Here is a 16,506-nt window from a genome sequence, read left to right as displayed (position 1 = left end):
GTCAATCCGGTACGTACAACCGGCTGCCATGGGATTGTCGGGCTTTTGGTCTTCCCGGTTTTCGTGTATCAAAGTGTTTGCATTGAAAAGACTTTTTTGCTGGAGCTTCTGCATCCATTCTGACAACATGACCTAGCCAACGCAGCCGTTGTATTTTGGTGTGTGTAACTATGCTATCGTCGTCATACAGCTCATGGTTTATACGTCGCCTATATTCTCCATTAACACAAACTGGTCCATATATTTTACGAAGAATCTTTCTCTCAAATACTCCAAGCACTGCCTCATTTGCTTTCACAAGTACCCATGTCTCAGAACTATATAACAACACTGGAAGTATCAGTGTCTTGTTTAGTGTAATCTTCGTCTATCGAGAGGTAGCCTTGTTTCTAAACTGCTTACTTAACCCAAAGTAGAATCTGTTTGCCAGTATTATTCTTCGCTTTAATCTCAAAACTGGTGTCATTCGTTTCGGTTACGGCGGTGCCAAGGTAGATAACGTTACTGACTATCTCAAAGTTGTGATTCCAAACTTTCTCCAATTTCTTTATCTACTCAATTGTACAAGGCGTTTTGGGAGTTGAAACCACTTCGTTTCCCATCAGAGTCTAATTTTCATCAGTATTGTTGCAAGTCATTTATTTAACAATGTGACATCTCTGACTTAAGGTGACTGATTTGCAAAATCAGTATATGTACTGCTCTTTAAATCCGGATTTAATGGCTCGATCATCATGACGAGGGCCTTAAATCCGGATTTAATGAGCAGTGTAAACGGGGTTTTTCAGAATTGCGGAACAGGTACTTTAGGTACTTTCTCATGCATCTCGAATGCATGTTAGAGTCATCAGGGCTGCAGAGTCGACCGAAGACGGAATCCGGTTTAGAGTTGAGTAAGCTAGGTTCATCTTCGACTAATACTGGTTTAGACTCCACATCTCTGGTTGGTATAAATATGCAACCTTTTTGAGGAGACATTTCGAATAAAAATACTATATTCTTATCTGACATACATTGAGAAAAGTCCCAAAACTGGCTTCCAGTCTTTAAATTATATACAAGTATATAGCATTTCAAACGGTTTCTTTTAGCTTGTTATGCGGTCGACTGCTATTTTCTTTCATGTTTTTTTTTTTTATATTTAGGTTAGCACCTAATGAGTGAATGGAAAAATTGAAGTTAATTGTTTTCGGACTTCTCGTGCAAGAAGCTCATTCGAAGCATGATGGTAGAAGTGAGTGGACACACATTACACAAGTTATAATTATGACCTTGCCTTTGGTGGCACACTGTGGTTTTGTATGTTTTAATGTGAAAAGTTGTAAATGAAATAGGTGTTGTATCAAATTTTGTAAATGGACCGCTGTCATTGAATTGACAGAAAGACTCCTTGCCATTTCTTAGTTGTATGTACATGGGAAAATTTGCCATTTGAAACATCCCCAGCAGGCCACGTCTTCAAGACGTATTAAAAGTAGGGTGCATGACCTTGTTAAATCGTTGAAGAGATATAGTTGACAGCTTATAAAAATCGTTGATGACATATTGATATAGTTGTCGCGAAAATCATGCATGACATTTTAAGCGCCATTGTGAACGAACATGTCGTCAATGAATATATTGATGACAAAATCCCTCATATATTCGTTAATATAAAAATTCCTAAATTTATGCAAAATTGTTTTTGACGAATTTTGGTTCTTCCTTTGTTACCGCGAATTTGGTTTATGGCTTTTCTGATTTAATAAATGCAGTTTTCACACATTTTCCAACGCCTCGTCGTTTAGGGCTTCTAATAAAAAACTATAGACTTTTATGAACATTTACCTACGCGTAATATAAAAAGTATACTTAAAATTAATTTAAATATGTGCTAGGGTTTTAAGTTTTATGTTTATGTGTTTACGTTTACACTTTTTTTTTTTTTTAAATTAAACAAACTTTCTGGTCTCGTCAGACGTTGATGATTAGGTAAGGTTATGTCTAAGTGGCAGTCTGCCATCTGACTCACTTATACGAAGAAAGAAGATGCCTTCTAGTTTCTTCCGTTAAACGATCCAAATAGCTTTAAAAATCCCAATAACTTGCGAATGTTCAAATCCGCTAAATCAGACGTGTTCTCAAAGAAATGAGAACCTTAAGTGGAACTCCTTCTGACTGCCAGTGCAGGACCCACACGCAGAAGGTGTTCTATAGTCTCTTCTTCTTCGTTGAATCTCAAATGACTTTGTCAAGTTCCATCAAATTCTTCTTTTGTTTTTTTTTTATATGGTACAGTTAGATTTCTTTTTCATTAATGTACAAGTTTTTTGTCAGATGATGGTTTGTGCGAAACGATCTGCTGTTTAATTTTTTTATGAGAGAGAGAGAGCATGAAAGCTTTGCTGACTTTTTTGTGGACACAAATACTGTGCAAGACATGTTAGCAAAAATGTCATATCGTTGACAAAATTCAAATAATCTGAAAGAAGTCTTTGAAGACAATGTAATTATAGAGATTTGGACTGCTGGGTCCATCCACTTTAAATGTGTATGAAAGTTGTGCAAATATTTTGTAACTCTTCCCCCACTGTGCATAAGATGAACTAATTTGACGATTTCCATCGTAGAAGGGTGATTATATTTTGAACTTAAAGATACATTTGTACATATGTATGTTTGAGCTTGTGTGTATATGAATAACACAACAAGAAACATTTTCTTTTTTTTTCACAAAAAAAAAAACACACACACACACATATATATATATACGCATACAGCTATAGCAAACTTCTTTACAAATGCAATAAAACAAATTATTAATGAATCTCATTCTAAACGATCGACTCTCGTCGCCGTCATATCTGCTGGGGGAGCATTGGTGGTGGTGGTCAATGAGACAACACAGTCGAATCGAACGCTTGGCCTAACGAACATTGAAGACGATTGACGATCGACCAGCAGTGAGCGATTGATTAGTAATCGATAGAAGAAAACCTCTAAACTAAAACTTCTTATCAGAAAAGAAAGTCGAATTGAACGATTTTGGCCAATATGAGATGTTGTGCCTAAAAAAAAAAAACACACACACACACACACACAAAACAATAGACAAAACAAAGTGATTTGAAAAAGTGTTTTATTGTGGTTTTCGGAGAAACGAAGTTGCTTTGCCCTCCCATCCATCAACCCTATTTCAAAAGATGATTATTTGGAGCGGCGTTTGTGATGCCGCTACGATCTATGGAACTCAGACAACATCCTTCTTCATGAGTGGTGGAGCCGGATGTTAGTAGACCAACTGTAGAAAAATGTAAAGAAACTTGTTGCATGTCTTGTGGAGGGGGGGCCTTGAATCAAATGTTTCCTTTTTTTCTCCTCTCGATAGCCATACTCCTCGTACATGAGATGAGTATAAGGTGACCTTGATTTAAAATCAACAGTATTTTTTTATTTACCGCTATACCGCTGAGGAGGGGGGCTGGCCATCTAACGTTGGCGATTTATACAAATTCATAAATATGCAAATTGAATAATGGCTTGTATTCCACCGCCCGTCCGTCCGTCCGCCCTGATGGGATGTTGTGGAATGACAACAACGCACACACACACACACATACAAATAATCGTGGCGAGCTGCTTAAAATGCGAATATTTTGAGATAGATTCCCCCAAAACATTATTCTCATCTTTATCCATGAACTTGTTTTTCGATTTTTCGAATCGAGAAATAATTTCCTTGCACGAACCATGTGAATGTGAAGAAATGTTTTGTTGTGTTTGTTTTTGTTTTTGTTTTTTTTTTTTTTTCAATTATGCTATTATTTTGTCATGCACACACACAATGCCTTTTTGTTTTGTTGTTTTGTTGTTTTTTTAATTCACTAAGTGTGTTTTGTTTTTATTTTTCTCAGTATTTCCAAATGTTCCTGCAGCTCCGGGATTGTTATGTGATGGTGAAGATCGTAAGTTTAGCGGCTAACATGGAATTGCTGTCGATTGTGTTTTGATGCATTTGTTGTTGTTCTTTTAATCGCAGGGAGCATTTATAGACGTGGTGCCCGAAGATGGCGTAAGCTTTATCGTGTCAATGGCCACATATTCCAAGCCAAGCGCTTTAATAGAGTAAGTTTTGTTGGTGTAGCTTCTTAGATGTGGAAGCAGGCAAGCAACCATGTAATGGGTCAATCGGTTTTTCTTTGCAGCGTGCTTTCTGCGCCTATTGCCAAGATAGAATCTGGGGCCTAGGACGCCAAGGTTTCAAGTGTATACAATGCAAGTTGTTGGTGCATAAAAAATGCCACAAGTTGGTCAAGAAACCGTGTTCGAACGAACACGGAGAAGTGCCCAAGGGTTCGGAGGAAGATTTTCCCGAACAATTACCACAAATACCACCACCCATACCAGATTATCCACCCATGCATCCGGGAGTGGATGAGTCTTGCATTTCCTCTGATCAGGAGTACATGCCCTCGTCCTCCAGTGGAGGCGGTGGTGGCCACATGTCATCAGGAAAAGATCCCGTTGATATGGGATCGCAGCGTCAATTCTCATTGGACGACTTTGAGTTGATACGAGTGATTGGGCGTGGCAGCTATGCCAAAGTTCTTATGGTCGAATTGAAGAAGACTCGACGCATCTATGCCATGAAAGTTATTAAAAAGGCTTTGGTGACTGACGATGAAGACATTGACTGGGTCCAAACGGAAAAACACGTCTTTGAAACAGCATCGAATCATCCATTCCTAGTGGGCTTACATTCGTGCTTCCAAACACCTTCGCGCTTGTTCTTTGTCATTGAGTTTGTGCGGGGAGGTGATCTTATGTACCACATGCAGCGGCAGAGACGTTTGCCTGAGGAGCATGCCCGCTTCTATGCGGCCGAGATTAGTTTGGCCCTCAACTTTTTGCATGAGAAAGGCATTATCTATCGTGATTTGAAATTGGACAATGTACTGTTGGATCACGAGGGCCACATAAAGCTCACAGACTATGGCATGTGCAAGGAAGGTATACGCCTAGGTGATACGACATCCACATTTTGCGGCACTCCCAACTATATTGCTCCAGAAATTTTGCGCGGCGAAGACTACGGTTTTTCTGTGGATTGGTGGGCTTTAGGTGTTCTATTGTACGAAATGCTGGCCGGACGTAGTCCCTTCGATATTGCAGGAGCATCCGAAAATCCCGATCAAGTAATGACTTTGACAAATTGTTTGCCAACCCCTCCATCAAATGGTCCTATATTCCACATATTTTTCACTTTCTCTTCTAGAATACGGAGGATTACCTCTTCCAAGTTATATTGGAGAAAACAATACGTATTCCACGATCATTGAGCGTTAAAGCCGCTTCCGTACTCAAGGGTTTCCTAAACAAGAATCCAGCCGATCGTTTGGGTTGTCATCGTGAAACAGCCTTTATGGACATAAAAAATCATCCCTTCTTTAAAGTCATTGACTGGGAAATGGTAAGTGCCGGTTGTGCCACAACTACAATGTGAAAAATTTGATGATTACATTCCACCGATGATGTGTTATGCTTTTATGAACTTGATTAACGATGAGTGTGTGCTTATTTTAAATTTAACAAATCTTTTATTAAACGAATCTCGATTCAATCTGTAAAAGATTGCACGAAAGGAGATACAGCCTCCATACATACCAACATTCGATCCTGGAGATCCCTATATGACAACGAATTTTGATACACAATTTACAAGGGAGTCTCCTGACTTGACGCCCGATGATCCGTAAGTTATAATTTAGGTCTGAAGTGCCCTTGATGAAGTGATGTTTCATCGCTCCCCTCCCCCCTAAACTGCCTTGATGATGAGTGTGTGTTTTAAGCCTCTTACTTTGTTCTTCAAGTTCTCTTCTAAAATCCATATGTTTGCGAATGAATCTTCTTTTCTTACCTCACTATGTAATTGGCATTTGGCAAAAAAAAAAAACTCAGATTTTGGAAGTGCTGCTGCACACCCATTGGCTTAGTTTTACTATTGAAACACCATATCTAAATTGGGAACTCTTGATATTCTAAAGGGAATAGGAACAGAAAAATTCAAAAATTATTGAAAAAAAAAAAACACTGTATTGTGAGACAGAATTTAGGAGAGCATTTTGAGTACAGTCTGTATTTTATTTTGGTTCAATATCTTTCTCACGCAGACGGTTTTTTCACTAGTACTAGAGATTAAGGTTTGAGTTCAATTTGTTTATTTAAAAATTGCCCATTAGACCCATTAGCCTGTGTAGATAGATTCGTCAGTGTTAAAAAGGCTAAAAAGTCATTTGAAGTAAAAACCGAAATATGTCTATATAGACGAATATGGATCAACAAGATTGACTTTCGTTCGCCTGTGGTTATTTTTCGACATCGTCAAACAGGCTATTATTCTTATGTTCATTAAAGTCATTCATTCATTAAATTTAATATATTTTTTGGCGAAGCCCTGAATACCCGACCTACTACATATGTATGTACATACCTTGCTCGACTTAACGTGCACACTTTCTGCATAAACTTCACTTCATGTTCTGAAAATGAAAAAAAAAAAAAAAATTGTTCTGTATTTTTAAAAATTTCGACAGGGTATAGGTTGGACAGCGTATAGGTTAGGTTTTTAAACAGTTGAATTGGTTTATATGGGAACTACGACTAACAATATATTGGAGGCCACCGTTGCACATAGGTTAGCATGACGCCGAACGCTTGGGTACGAATCCTGGCGAGAACATAAAAAAAAATTTATACCAGTGGTTTTCCTTCCTAATATTGGCGAATTGGTTGAAATCACGCTACAGTCTTTGAAAATAGAGATATTGAGCTGAAATTTTGCATAGATTCTTTTTTTTTCCATAAGCAGGTTCAGTTCGAAGATTGGCTATATCGGACTATATCTTGATATAGCCCCCATATAGACCGATCCGCCGATTAAGGGTCTTAGGCCCATAAACGCCACATTTGTTATCCGATTTTGCTGAAATTTGGGACAGTAAGTTGTGTTAGGCTCTTTGACATCCTTCTTCAATTTAGCCCAGATCGGTCCATATAGACCGATCCGCCGATTTAGAATCTTAGGCGATTTAGAATAAAAGCCACATTTATTATCCGATTTTGCTGAAATTCGGGACAGTGAGTTGTGTTAGGACCTTCGACATCTTTCTTTAATTTGGCGTTGATCGGTCCAGATTTGAATATAGCTGCCATATAGACCGATCCCTCGATTTAAGGTGCATTAATAGTCCGATTTTGTCAAAATTTGGCACAGTGAGTTGTTTTAGGCCCTTCGACAGCCCTCTTCGATTTGTACCAGATCGGTTGAGATTTGGATATAGCTGTCATATAGACCGATCTCCCAATGTAAGGTTTTGGGCCCATAAAAGGCGCATTTATTGTCCGATGTCTCCGAAATTTGGGACAGTGAATTAAATTAAGCCCCTCGACATACTTCTGCAATATGGCACAGATCGGTCCAGATTTGGATATAGCTACCACATAGACCGATCTCTCGATATAATGTTTTGGGCCCATAAAAGGCACATTTATTATCCGATATCGCCGAAATTTGGGACAGTGAGTTAAATTAAGCCCCTCGACATATTTTTGCAATTTGGCCGATCAAGATTTGGTTATAGCTGCCATATTAACCTATATCTCGATTTTAAGTCTTGTTCCCACAAAAGGCGCATTTATAATCCGATTTCACCGAAATTTGACACAGTGGCTCATGTTGGGCTTTTCGACATCCGTGTCGTATATGGTTCAGATCGGCTTATTTTTAGATATAGCTAGCTAAAAGACCAATATTTTGTTCTTGAACAATTGAACAATGACTTGTACGTATAAGTATTTGGTCCAAATCGAAACATATTTCGATATAGCTGCTATGGGGCATGAGGTATGCATTTTTCACCGGATTTTGACAAAAGGTGGTTTACATATATACCCGAGGTGGTGGGTATCCAAAGTTCGGGCCGTCCGAACTTAACGCCTTTTTACTTGTTTCTTCTTAAAAAGGTAATAAACCGGTCATGGGGTAATACGACGTAGTTCAGATTGAAAAAGTACTGAGAAAAGTTCTAAAGTCCATCCCTGCTCACGACTCACGAGGTAGTGACTTTTTCTGCGTGAGTAGTTTTCGTAAATAAAATTGTTTTCTCATGAACGTGAGTGAGTTTGAGTGACATGTATATCTCTGCCTCTTACCGTTGCACTGGAACTTAAATAAAGTAGCACTCATTAATAAGAGAAAAGTTCCAGCGATATTCCTCACCGTTGCGCTTAAACTTAATTCGGGCAGCATTCCATAATAAGAGAAAAGTTTCACCCTTAATAGGGTGTTTTTAAAAACATTTACAATATTAGATTGCTCTCACTAATGCTGATGGCGTTTTAATTGTATATGTTAAGCTTCTTTACAATAGGCGTCATCACGCGCCGCACAGTGGTGTAAAATCTACATTTATCGCTCAATGTTCCTTAACTAAAGTATCGATTTTAGCAACATAATTCCAATGCTTCGAAAAATATAGATGATAGACTAGTGGTATGGAGATTTAGAAGAAGGGTTTCGGCTCTGAATCACTAAAACTGGGGTTCTTTATTGTTAAGCTAGCATTTATCGGCTAGAAAACTAAAAGAAAATATTTTTGAATACAATTTCATTATTCTGCTGGGTTTCTCGTGTTTCTCGGCTTTCAATAGTGTTTCAATTTTTAATTTTGATTGAAGTACTACTCAAAAAAATTCGGAAAGATGAACATGGTGCAAAATTAGCAGCTCTTAACAGCATGTCTTTTAAAGTTTATTAGTTTTTTTTTTTATACATACGTTTGTTGATTAAAAAAGGCTTATATGAAAGGCTTTTATGGCAAATTAAAATGGCTAGTTTAATTAATAGTTGGGCTATTTTTTTATAATTTCCTGATATATTCAATCCTTTACAGCTTAATTCCAGAATCTGAGTATTAATTTTAGAAAAAAATAACATCCAAAAAACTCTGTTGCCACTCATTTCGAAATAATCTACTAATGCATGCTCGAAAGACCAGTGTAAATATGTTTTATTCGACCTGTTCAGTACAATAGACGATAACTGCAAAACAATGGTATGTTACAATACGCCATACGCAAGCAATAAAGCAAGCAACATATCAACATGCGCAACATACTCTATCACATTTACTGCTTCATCCTTAATCAACAATATCCTCTCTGTGGAAAACAAAAACCAAAAGAACAAAAACATCAAAATAATCATCAAATGTTCACAATAATCTTATAACTATTTCATTTCATGTTGTGTTCTCGTTTATTGGTTTGATTTATTTTAAAACATTCAAAATCAATCTTGGTCCTCACTCTTCTTTCATACTTTCGCAAATCGACAAAAAACAAAACTTCACCACATAGTTGGCATACAAGCAAGTTACACCACCATTTAAGCCACGTTTAGACTCAGATCGTGATTTGGCCAATTTCCCTCCCGAGTTTACAGGCGAAGCCGTACAACTAACCCCAGATGACGAGTAAGTTTTTGCTTGCATTTTTTAGTTGAAGAGAGATTAAGTTATTCTCTATGCAATAAAATCTTTGGTCTTAACTTTCTTTTTGACTTAGTATTATTACATTTTATTTTGATTTTTTTTGCAAATTATTTAAATTAAACCTACGCATTTTTTTCTATTTTTCAATTTAGTCGTGTAATTGACAACATAGATCAATCGGAGTTCGAAGGTTTCGAATACGTTAATCCATTGCTCATGTCTTTGGAAGACGAAGTTTGACATCACGAGTTTTGTGATTTACATCCCTATAATATGCGCGTAAGTAGTATTGTCATACTGGTGGTGGGGGTGAAATACACACATACCGTAGCACATAATTGTGTAGGTGTGCACATGTGTTTGTGTTCTCACCACTTCTTCAATGTTATACTGTGATAATTTTCATACAACAAGGCTTTACATGTTAACTAAGTAACTTTAGCTATGGATAACATTCGATATTGGTCGATAACTTGCACTGATACGATTTCAATACTATTTTTTATTGTGTTATGCTGAGTTAAGGTTAAGATATGAGAATAAAGTATGAAAAATTAAATAAATACAAAAAAAAAACTAAAAAACATCTTAAAGACAGTACATCCAAAAAACGGTACATCGATTTCTTCCTTTCCTTTTCTTTGATTTTATTTATACTTTGCTTCTGATTTTATAACTTTATTTGGCACAGAACGTGTTTTTCAATATCTGTTAATTAATGATTACACATTTCTTTGTAAACGGTAATGGATAGACGCCATTCATCGAAAAAATCAAATGATTTTGATTTTTCATCCATAACTGATGATCATTGTAATCAAATGTGCCATGTAAACTCAGCGTTACATTAACGTTACGTTATACCTACAATGCGAGTTATTGATTACTATCCTAAGGCGATGTCAATAATTAAGGAGGACAATAACAACACAGCGGCCGAATTACTGCATACGTGAACGAGTAGGGGCGTTCGAAATCTGTCTATTGTGAATTATGTATCTTTTTTTTGAGAGGGAATTTTTGAAATTTAAAAACGCCAATGTTTAAATTGAGCATTATTTATAAAAACTTTGACATAAGAATGTATATGCAAGTGATATAACAATGCGAGATTAAATTTCATTCGATACAAAAGTGCACTCATGCACGTATGTGGTAATTCGGCCCCAGATCTATTATAATATATTCTCAAGACATTATTAGTAGTTGGCATTCAACTAAGAGCATTTGTTTTTGTATTTTATAGCTGTATGGCGAAGATTCCAGTGACTATGATTCAGTTGCTGATGATTTAAGTTTACTGCGTATAAACGCCCCTAATAATAATTTAACAACACATTTGAATAATTACGCTAATGATCATCATCAACAACAACAACAGCAACAACAATTGCATCAACAGCATCAACTTCATCATGAACCGCAACAACAGCAATACCATGAACATCATCAGCAACAACAACAACAACAACCGCATCCACATAATGGTAACAATAACAATACACATAATGCAAACAATAATAAAAGTAGTTTATTGCAGCACATGTTTTGCCTTCCATTAAACTAATCTAATAGACAGATAGACAGACAGATGACACAACAAACGAATAACTCGTAACTGCAACTGAAAATGAAAATAAAAATTTTATCCAATATGATGATAGGTATATGATATATACATACATACATACATATACACATACATACATATATATTTAAAGAAAATGAACAATTTTGAATATAAGGACTACAACCACAACAACAACAACAACAACAACACATTTATCGCTCAGAGTCTAAGAAAGACATTAAAACCACATTTTTTCTATTCAAGACCCTACTATCCCCCAATCACAAAAAAAAAAAACGAAAAAAAGAACTACACCCGCATCTCACTAAAATAATAATAAAAGAGAAAAAAAAACAAAAACTAAAAGATTGTGAAAGAAAGAGTTTATAATAGTTAATACAAATGAGAAGTCACGATGTGTAAATGAGGGCCCTTTTGGAAATAGTCATTCTCACTATGATTGAAAACGAAACATAATCGATGAGAAAATACTTTAAATGTACTGTCACTCTTTTGAATGAAACAAAATATACCATGCAGGATAATCTGGTAAAGATAGTCTACAGCTATACAATTTAATTATTGATTGTTTTAAGAGAAACAACGAATTTTGAATGTATTTTGTGTAACACTTTTGTATTTTAATAATCTCCACTACCACAGGAAGATGATGCGCCACATTTATTTTGGGTAAACCCCTTCACAGTCGTACCGATCTCTGGTCTGAGCTTGCCAAATCCATAATAGCCGTTAAAAATATTTATTGTTCCTCTTTTTGAGGTCCCTCGGTCCGAATAAAAGAAAAGAAAAAATTTTAATTAAATTTATTTATAACGAGCATTCCATTAAAAATTTTTATAATGATGAAATTTTATTTCTATTTGAAAAATGAGTGATTGACTGATTGGCTAACTGACTGATCAACTCCCAGCCCAAACGGCTAAAGCTAGAGTCATGAAATTTGGCACAAATGTGGGTCTTGAGTCGTAGTAGCGCAATAAGACGGGGTTTTGTGATATTCGTACGGTTAGGTACTAAAAAGTACGAAATTGACTTTTTACCCAATAATTAATAATTTCAGTTGTCCGATTTTGGTGAAATTTTATCTCTATATAAAAAAACGCGTGAATGACCGATTGGCTAACTGACTGATCAACTCCCAGCCCAAACGGCTTAAGCTAGAGTCATGAAATTTGGCACGAATGTGCGTCTTGAGGCGTATGGGGCGCAATAAGACGGGGTTTTGTGATATTCGTACGTTTAGGTACTAAAAAGTACGAAATGGTGACAGAAAAATCACCCATGCGCACATCTCTACTTCTTTTTCTCGAACGAGCGAAAACTTACAACGGGTCTTACAATTTATGCAACATGAAGTGGTACAAGTTTACCAAGGGTGTGATTGGTAGTATTTTTTGACAATTCGCGAACGGTTCAAATCTAGTATTAAATTATTTCAAAATTTCATGCATAACAGCACAACTGAGGATGTGATGTTTTAATTTTTGAAATTTCTCAAGAATATACAAAAAAGGGTTAATAGTCGAAATTGGTAAAACTGCATCAAGGATGTTGTCTAAGGGTAAAACCAATAAAAAATGTCTTTTTAAATTTTATTTTAGCAATACTTAAAGGAAATGTTTGATTGGGAAGCTAAAGGCGTTTAAGTATACCCAGAAATTTTAATGGTGGTTAGGGGAAAACTAAATTATCTTGTCAAGAATGACTATTTCCAAAATTGTGACAGAACAAAGTGAGGACCTTACACTTGAAAATAAGTCTCTTTCTATACAAAAAATAAAATAAAAAGAAAACAAAGCCACAACATATAAATCTTTACTAATGCAATAGCTTATTATTATTATTAAAAAAAAAGAGAAGAAGAAGAAGAAGAAGAGAGAAAAACTAAATAAATATGAAGACAAGTGAAATGTATAAGTTTATATACTATGTTCAAAATATCACTATTTTATTTTTATGATGATATGTCTGTATTATTGTGAGTATTTTAATATACAAACATACATTACAATTAGGTATTTTGAAAGAAAGAAAAAAAAAAGAAAGCAACAACTAAAAACTAAGAAAAGAAGATCTAAATATTGTAATGTTTTATTTTAAAAAAGAGAAGAAGAAAAAAGAAACAAAAAGCAGTCCGTCTCTATATTTTAATTGCAAAGTCTTTTTAACGAAATTACTTGAAACATTCCTGTTAGTTAATTATTAAAATTTTTATTATTATGATCATTTGTTTCAAAATACAAAACACCACACACATACACACAAACAAACCCACACATTCGTACTTATTCGTTTTAAAAATTTTGCATTGTTTCTTCTGGTCTTTTGAAGAGTTTTTTTTGATGTATTTTAATTGAGGTGCTTGCAAACACCTACACCCACACCCACACCCCCACACACATACGTTCTACCAAATTATACATACTTACATACCATATATGTTGAGGTATTAAAACTAAAACGACTTTTTAAATATAAACCAATTCCCAAAAAAATTGTGTTGTTTGTTACTGCATTAAACGCGAAAAGCAAAACGTATTATAGTTAAAACAAGAAAGTTTAGTCAAAACAAAAAAATAATTATAAACAAATTGAAGCACTTTGTAAAATGATTTATTATTATTATGAACAAGACGAAAACAAGAAGAAGAAAAACCAACAAACAAATATATATATAAATATACATATATTTTAAAACAGACCCAAGTAATCACACAAAATTGCAATTTTCTCCAACTAGAAGTCTAAAAAACATTTTTAAAGTCCCCCCAACGATTAGTCGTCACTCTTGATTCTATCCCACTTTCATTTTCTATACATTTCCCCATTTAAATTTTTGATCATTTGAAAAAGCAAACATGCAACGAGGCAAAATTGTCCTTTCAGTTTTCCTCAATGCAAATCAAGTTCGTAATGACATCAAATAACGCATTCTAAATATTTCTCTGGAGAAACCCGGTTGAGGCCACACCCCACACTCACACACCCACACTGCAGAGCGACAATTTAGGACTTTCAACAAAATAAAAATTAAAATTGTTTAAACATAAAATAAACTTAATTTCAAAATATAAACGAAAAATAAGTAACACAAAAAAAAAAAACACATCACATGAATGTTTTATTTCAAGAGAAAAAAAGGTAGTGGGAATAATAACACGGGGAAACAAAAGCAACCTACCTACCTACCCCTAACCGCCAAAAAGATGTAAGTGCCAAATTTTGAGATTTTCAGAGAAGCAATTAAAAAGGCGTTAAGTTCGGCCGGGCCGAACTTTGGATACCCACCACCTCGGGTATACATGAAAACCACCTTTTGTCATAGGCCGGCGAAAAATGCATAATTTATGCCCCCTTATATAACCTTAAATCGAGATATCGGTCTATATGGCAGCTATATCCAAATCTGGAGCGATCTGAGCCAAATTGAAGAAGGATGTCGAAGGGCCTAACACAACTCACTGTCCCAAATTTAGGCGACATCAGACAATAAATGCGCCTTTTATGTGTCCAAAACCTTAAATCAAGAGATCGGTCTTTATGGCAGCTATATCCAAATCTGAACGGATCTGGGCCAAATTGAAGAGGCTGTCGAAGGGCCTAACGCAACTCACTGTCCCAAATTTCGGCCAAATCAGACAATAAATGCGCCTTTTATGTGTCCAAAATCTTAAATCGAGAGATCGGTCTTTATGGCAGCTATATCCAAATCTGAGCCGATCTGGGCCAAATTGAAGAAGAACATTGAAGAGCCCAACACAACTTACTGTCCCAAATTTCGGCGACGTCGGACTATAAATGCGACTTTTATGGGTCCAAAGCCTTAAATCCGGAGATCGGTCTATATGGCAGCTATATCCAAATCTGAACCGATCTGGCCCAAATTGAAGAAGCATGTCGAAGGGCCTAACACAACTCACTGTCCCAAATTTCGGCGAAATCGGACTATAAATGCGCATCTTATGGCCCCAAAACCTTAAATCGAGAGATCGGTATATACGGCAGCTATATCCAAATCTGGACCGATCTGAGGAAAATTGAAGAAGAATGTCGAAGGGCCTAACATAACTCAATGTCCTAAATGTCGGTGACATCAGACAATAAATGCGCCTTTTATGGGCCCAAAACCTAAGATCGAGAGATCGGCTATATCCAAATCTGGGCCAAAATAGGAAAGGATGTGGACTGGCCTAACACAACTCACTGTCCCAAATATCAGCAAACTCGGATAATAAATGTGGCTCTTATGGGTCAAAGACCCTAAATCGGCGGATCGGTCTATATGGGGGCTATATAAAGATATAGTCCGATATAGCCCATCTTCGAACTTAACCTGCTTATGAACAGAAAAAGAATCTGTGCAAAGTTTTACCTCAATATCTCTAATTTTAGAGACTGTAGCGTGATTTCAACAGACAGACGGACGGACGGTTCAAGAATATATATGCTTTATAGGGTCGGAAATAGATATCTCGATGTGTTGCAAACGTAATGACAAGATGAATATACTCCCATCCGTCGGCGGTGGTGGGTATTTATAATTTAGCCGATATCTTGGACAAAAAAATATTTTCCAAACAATTTTGATGATTTCGTATTCTTTGTATATAAATCTGATCTTCTGATCTCATAAAATTTGATTTTAGTTATATATAGGTGATATATAGACATATCTCCAGACTTCAAGCCTTGAGGCAATAAATTGGTAATTTTTTATCCGATTTCGATAAAATTTGGCAAAGTGAGTTCTGGTATACCCCTACCTATTTCCGGGAAGTGTGGTTTGGATCGGACGATATTTGGATATAGCTGCCGTATAGACCGAACGCCCGATCTCCCGATATATGGTATTGAGGCCATAAAAGATCAATTTATTACCCGAATTCGATGAAATTTGGCACATGGTGTTCTGGTAGACCCCTACTCATTTCCGTCAAATGTGGTCCAGATCAGACCATATTTGGATATAGCTGAGATATATATATATATAGCATAAGAAGTGCATTGACATATTCTAAGCGAAATAGTCGGTTTGATTTGTGCTGCCATATAGACCGATCTCCCGATATGGAGTATTGAGCTTATAAAAGGAGCATTTTTTCATCCGATTTTGATAAAATTTCCGTCCGTCCGTCTGTCGAAATCACCATAGTGGTCGAACGTGTAAAGCTAGCCGCTTGAAATTTTGCACAGATACTTAATATTGATGTAGGTTGTTGGGAATTGGCCATATCGGTTCAGATTTAGATATAGCTCCTATATAAACCGATCTCCCGATTTGACATCTTGAGCCCCTGGAAGCCGCAATTTTTGGCCGATTTGGCTGAAATTTTGCATATAGTGTTCTGTTGTGACTCTCGATAACTGTGCCAAGTGCGGTCCATA

General features: G+C 36.1%; 2 protein-coding genes across 10 annotated transcripts in view; one reads left to right on the top strand and one right to left on the bottom strand.

Annotated features, from left to right (window-relative positions):
* The window catches only part of LOC106089684 (uncharacterized), a 47,460-nt gene extending 40,972 nt beyond the window's left edge, over window positions 1–6,488 (bottom strand). Inside the window, exon 1 of the mRNA XM_013255627.2 lies at window positions 6,470–6,488. The gene's annotated coding sequence lies outside the window, so the exon portion shown is untranslated. The remainder of the gene's footprint in view (window positions 1–6,469) is intronic.
* The window catches only part of LOC106089682 (atypical protein kinase C), a 38,229-nt gene extending 24,409 nt beyond the window's left edge, over window positions 1–13,820 (top strand). For 3 of the 9 annotated variants that reach the window (XM_013255623.2, XM_059369077.1, XM_059369071.1), the window contains exons 4-10: window positions 3,894–3,944; window positions 4,019–4,104; window positions 4,185–5,174; window positions 5,255–5,449; window positions 5,610–5,731; window positions 9,683–9,809; window positions 10,777–13,820. In XM_013255623.2, the coding sequence (XP_013111077.1) occupies window positions 3,894–3,944; window positions 4,019–4,104; window positions 4,185–5,174; window positions 5,255–5,449; window positions 5,610–5,731; window positions 9,683–9,770 (1,532 nt within the window). In that variant the 3' untranslated portion in view covers window positions 9,771–9,809; window positions 10,777–13,820. Of the gene's footprint in view, window positions 1–2,880; window positions 3,268–3,893; window positions 3,945–4,018; window positions 4,105–4,184; window positions 5,175–5,254; window positions 5,450–5,609; window positions 5,732–9,396; window positions 9,513–9,682; window positions 9,810–10,776 lie in introns of those variants that run through there. The other 6 variants (XM_059369074.1, XM_059369073.1, XM_059369072.1 and 3 more) reach the window with 4 other exon arrangements.
* The last annotated feature ends 2,686 nt before the right edge of the window (window positions 13,821–16,506 follow it).

Source organism: Stomoxys calcitrans, chromosome 5, assembly GCF_963082655.1.
Source record: "Stomoxys calcitrans chromosome 5, idStoCalc2.1, whole genome shotgun sequence".
NCBI lineage: Eukaryota > Metazoa > Arthropoda > Insecta > Diptera > Muscidae > Stomoxys > Stomoxys calcitrans.
Note: the sequence above shows the minus strand (reverse complement) of the source record. Positions and strands in the feature narration are given on the sequence as shown.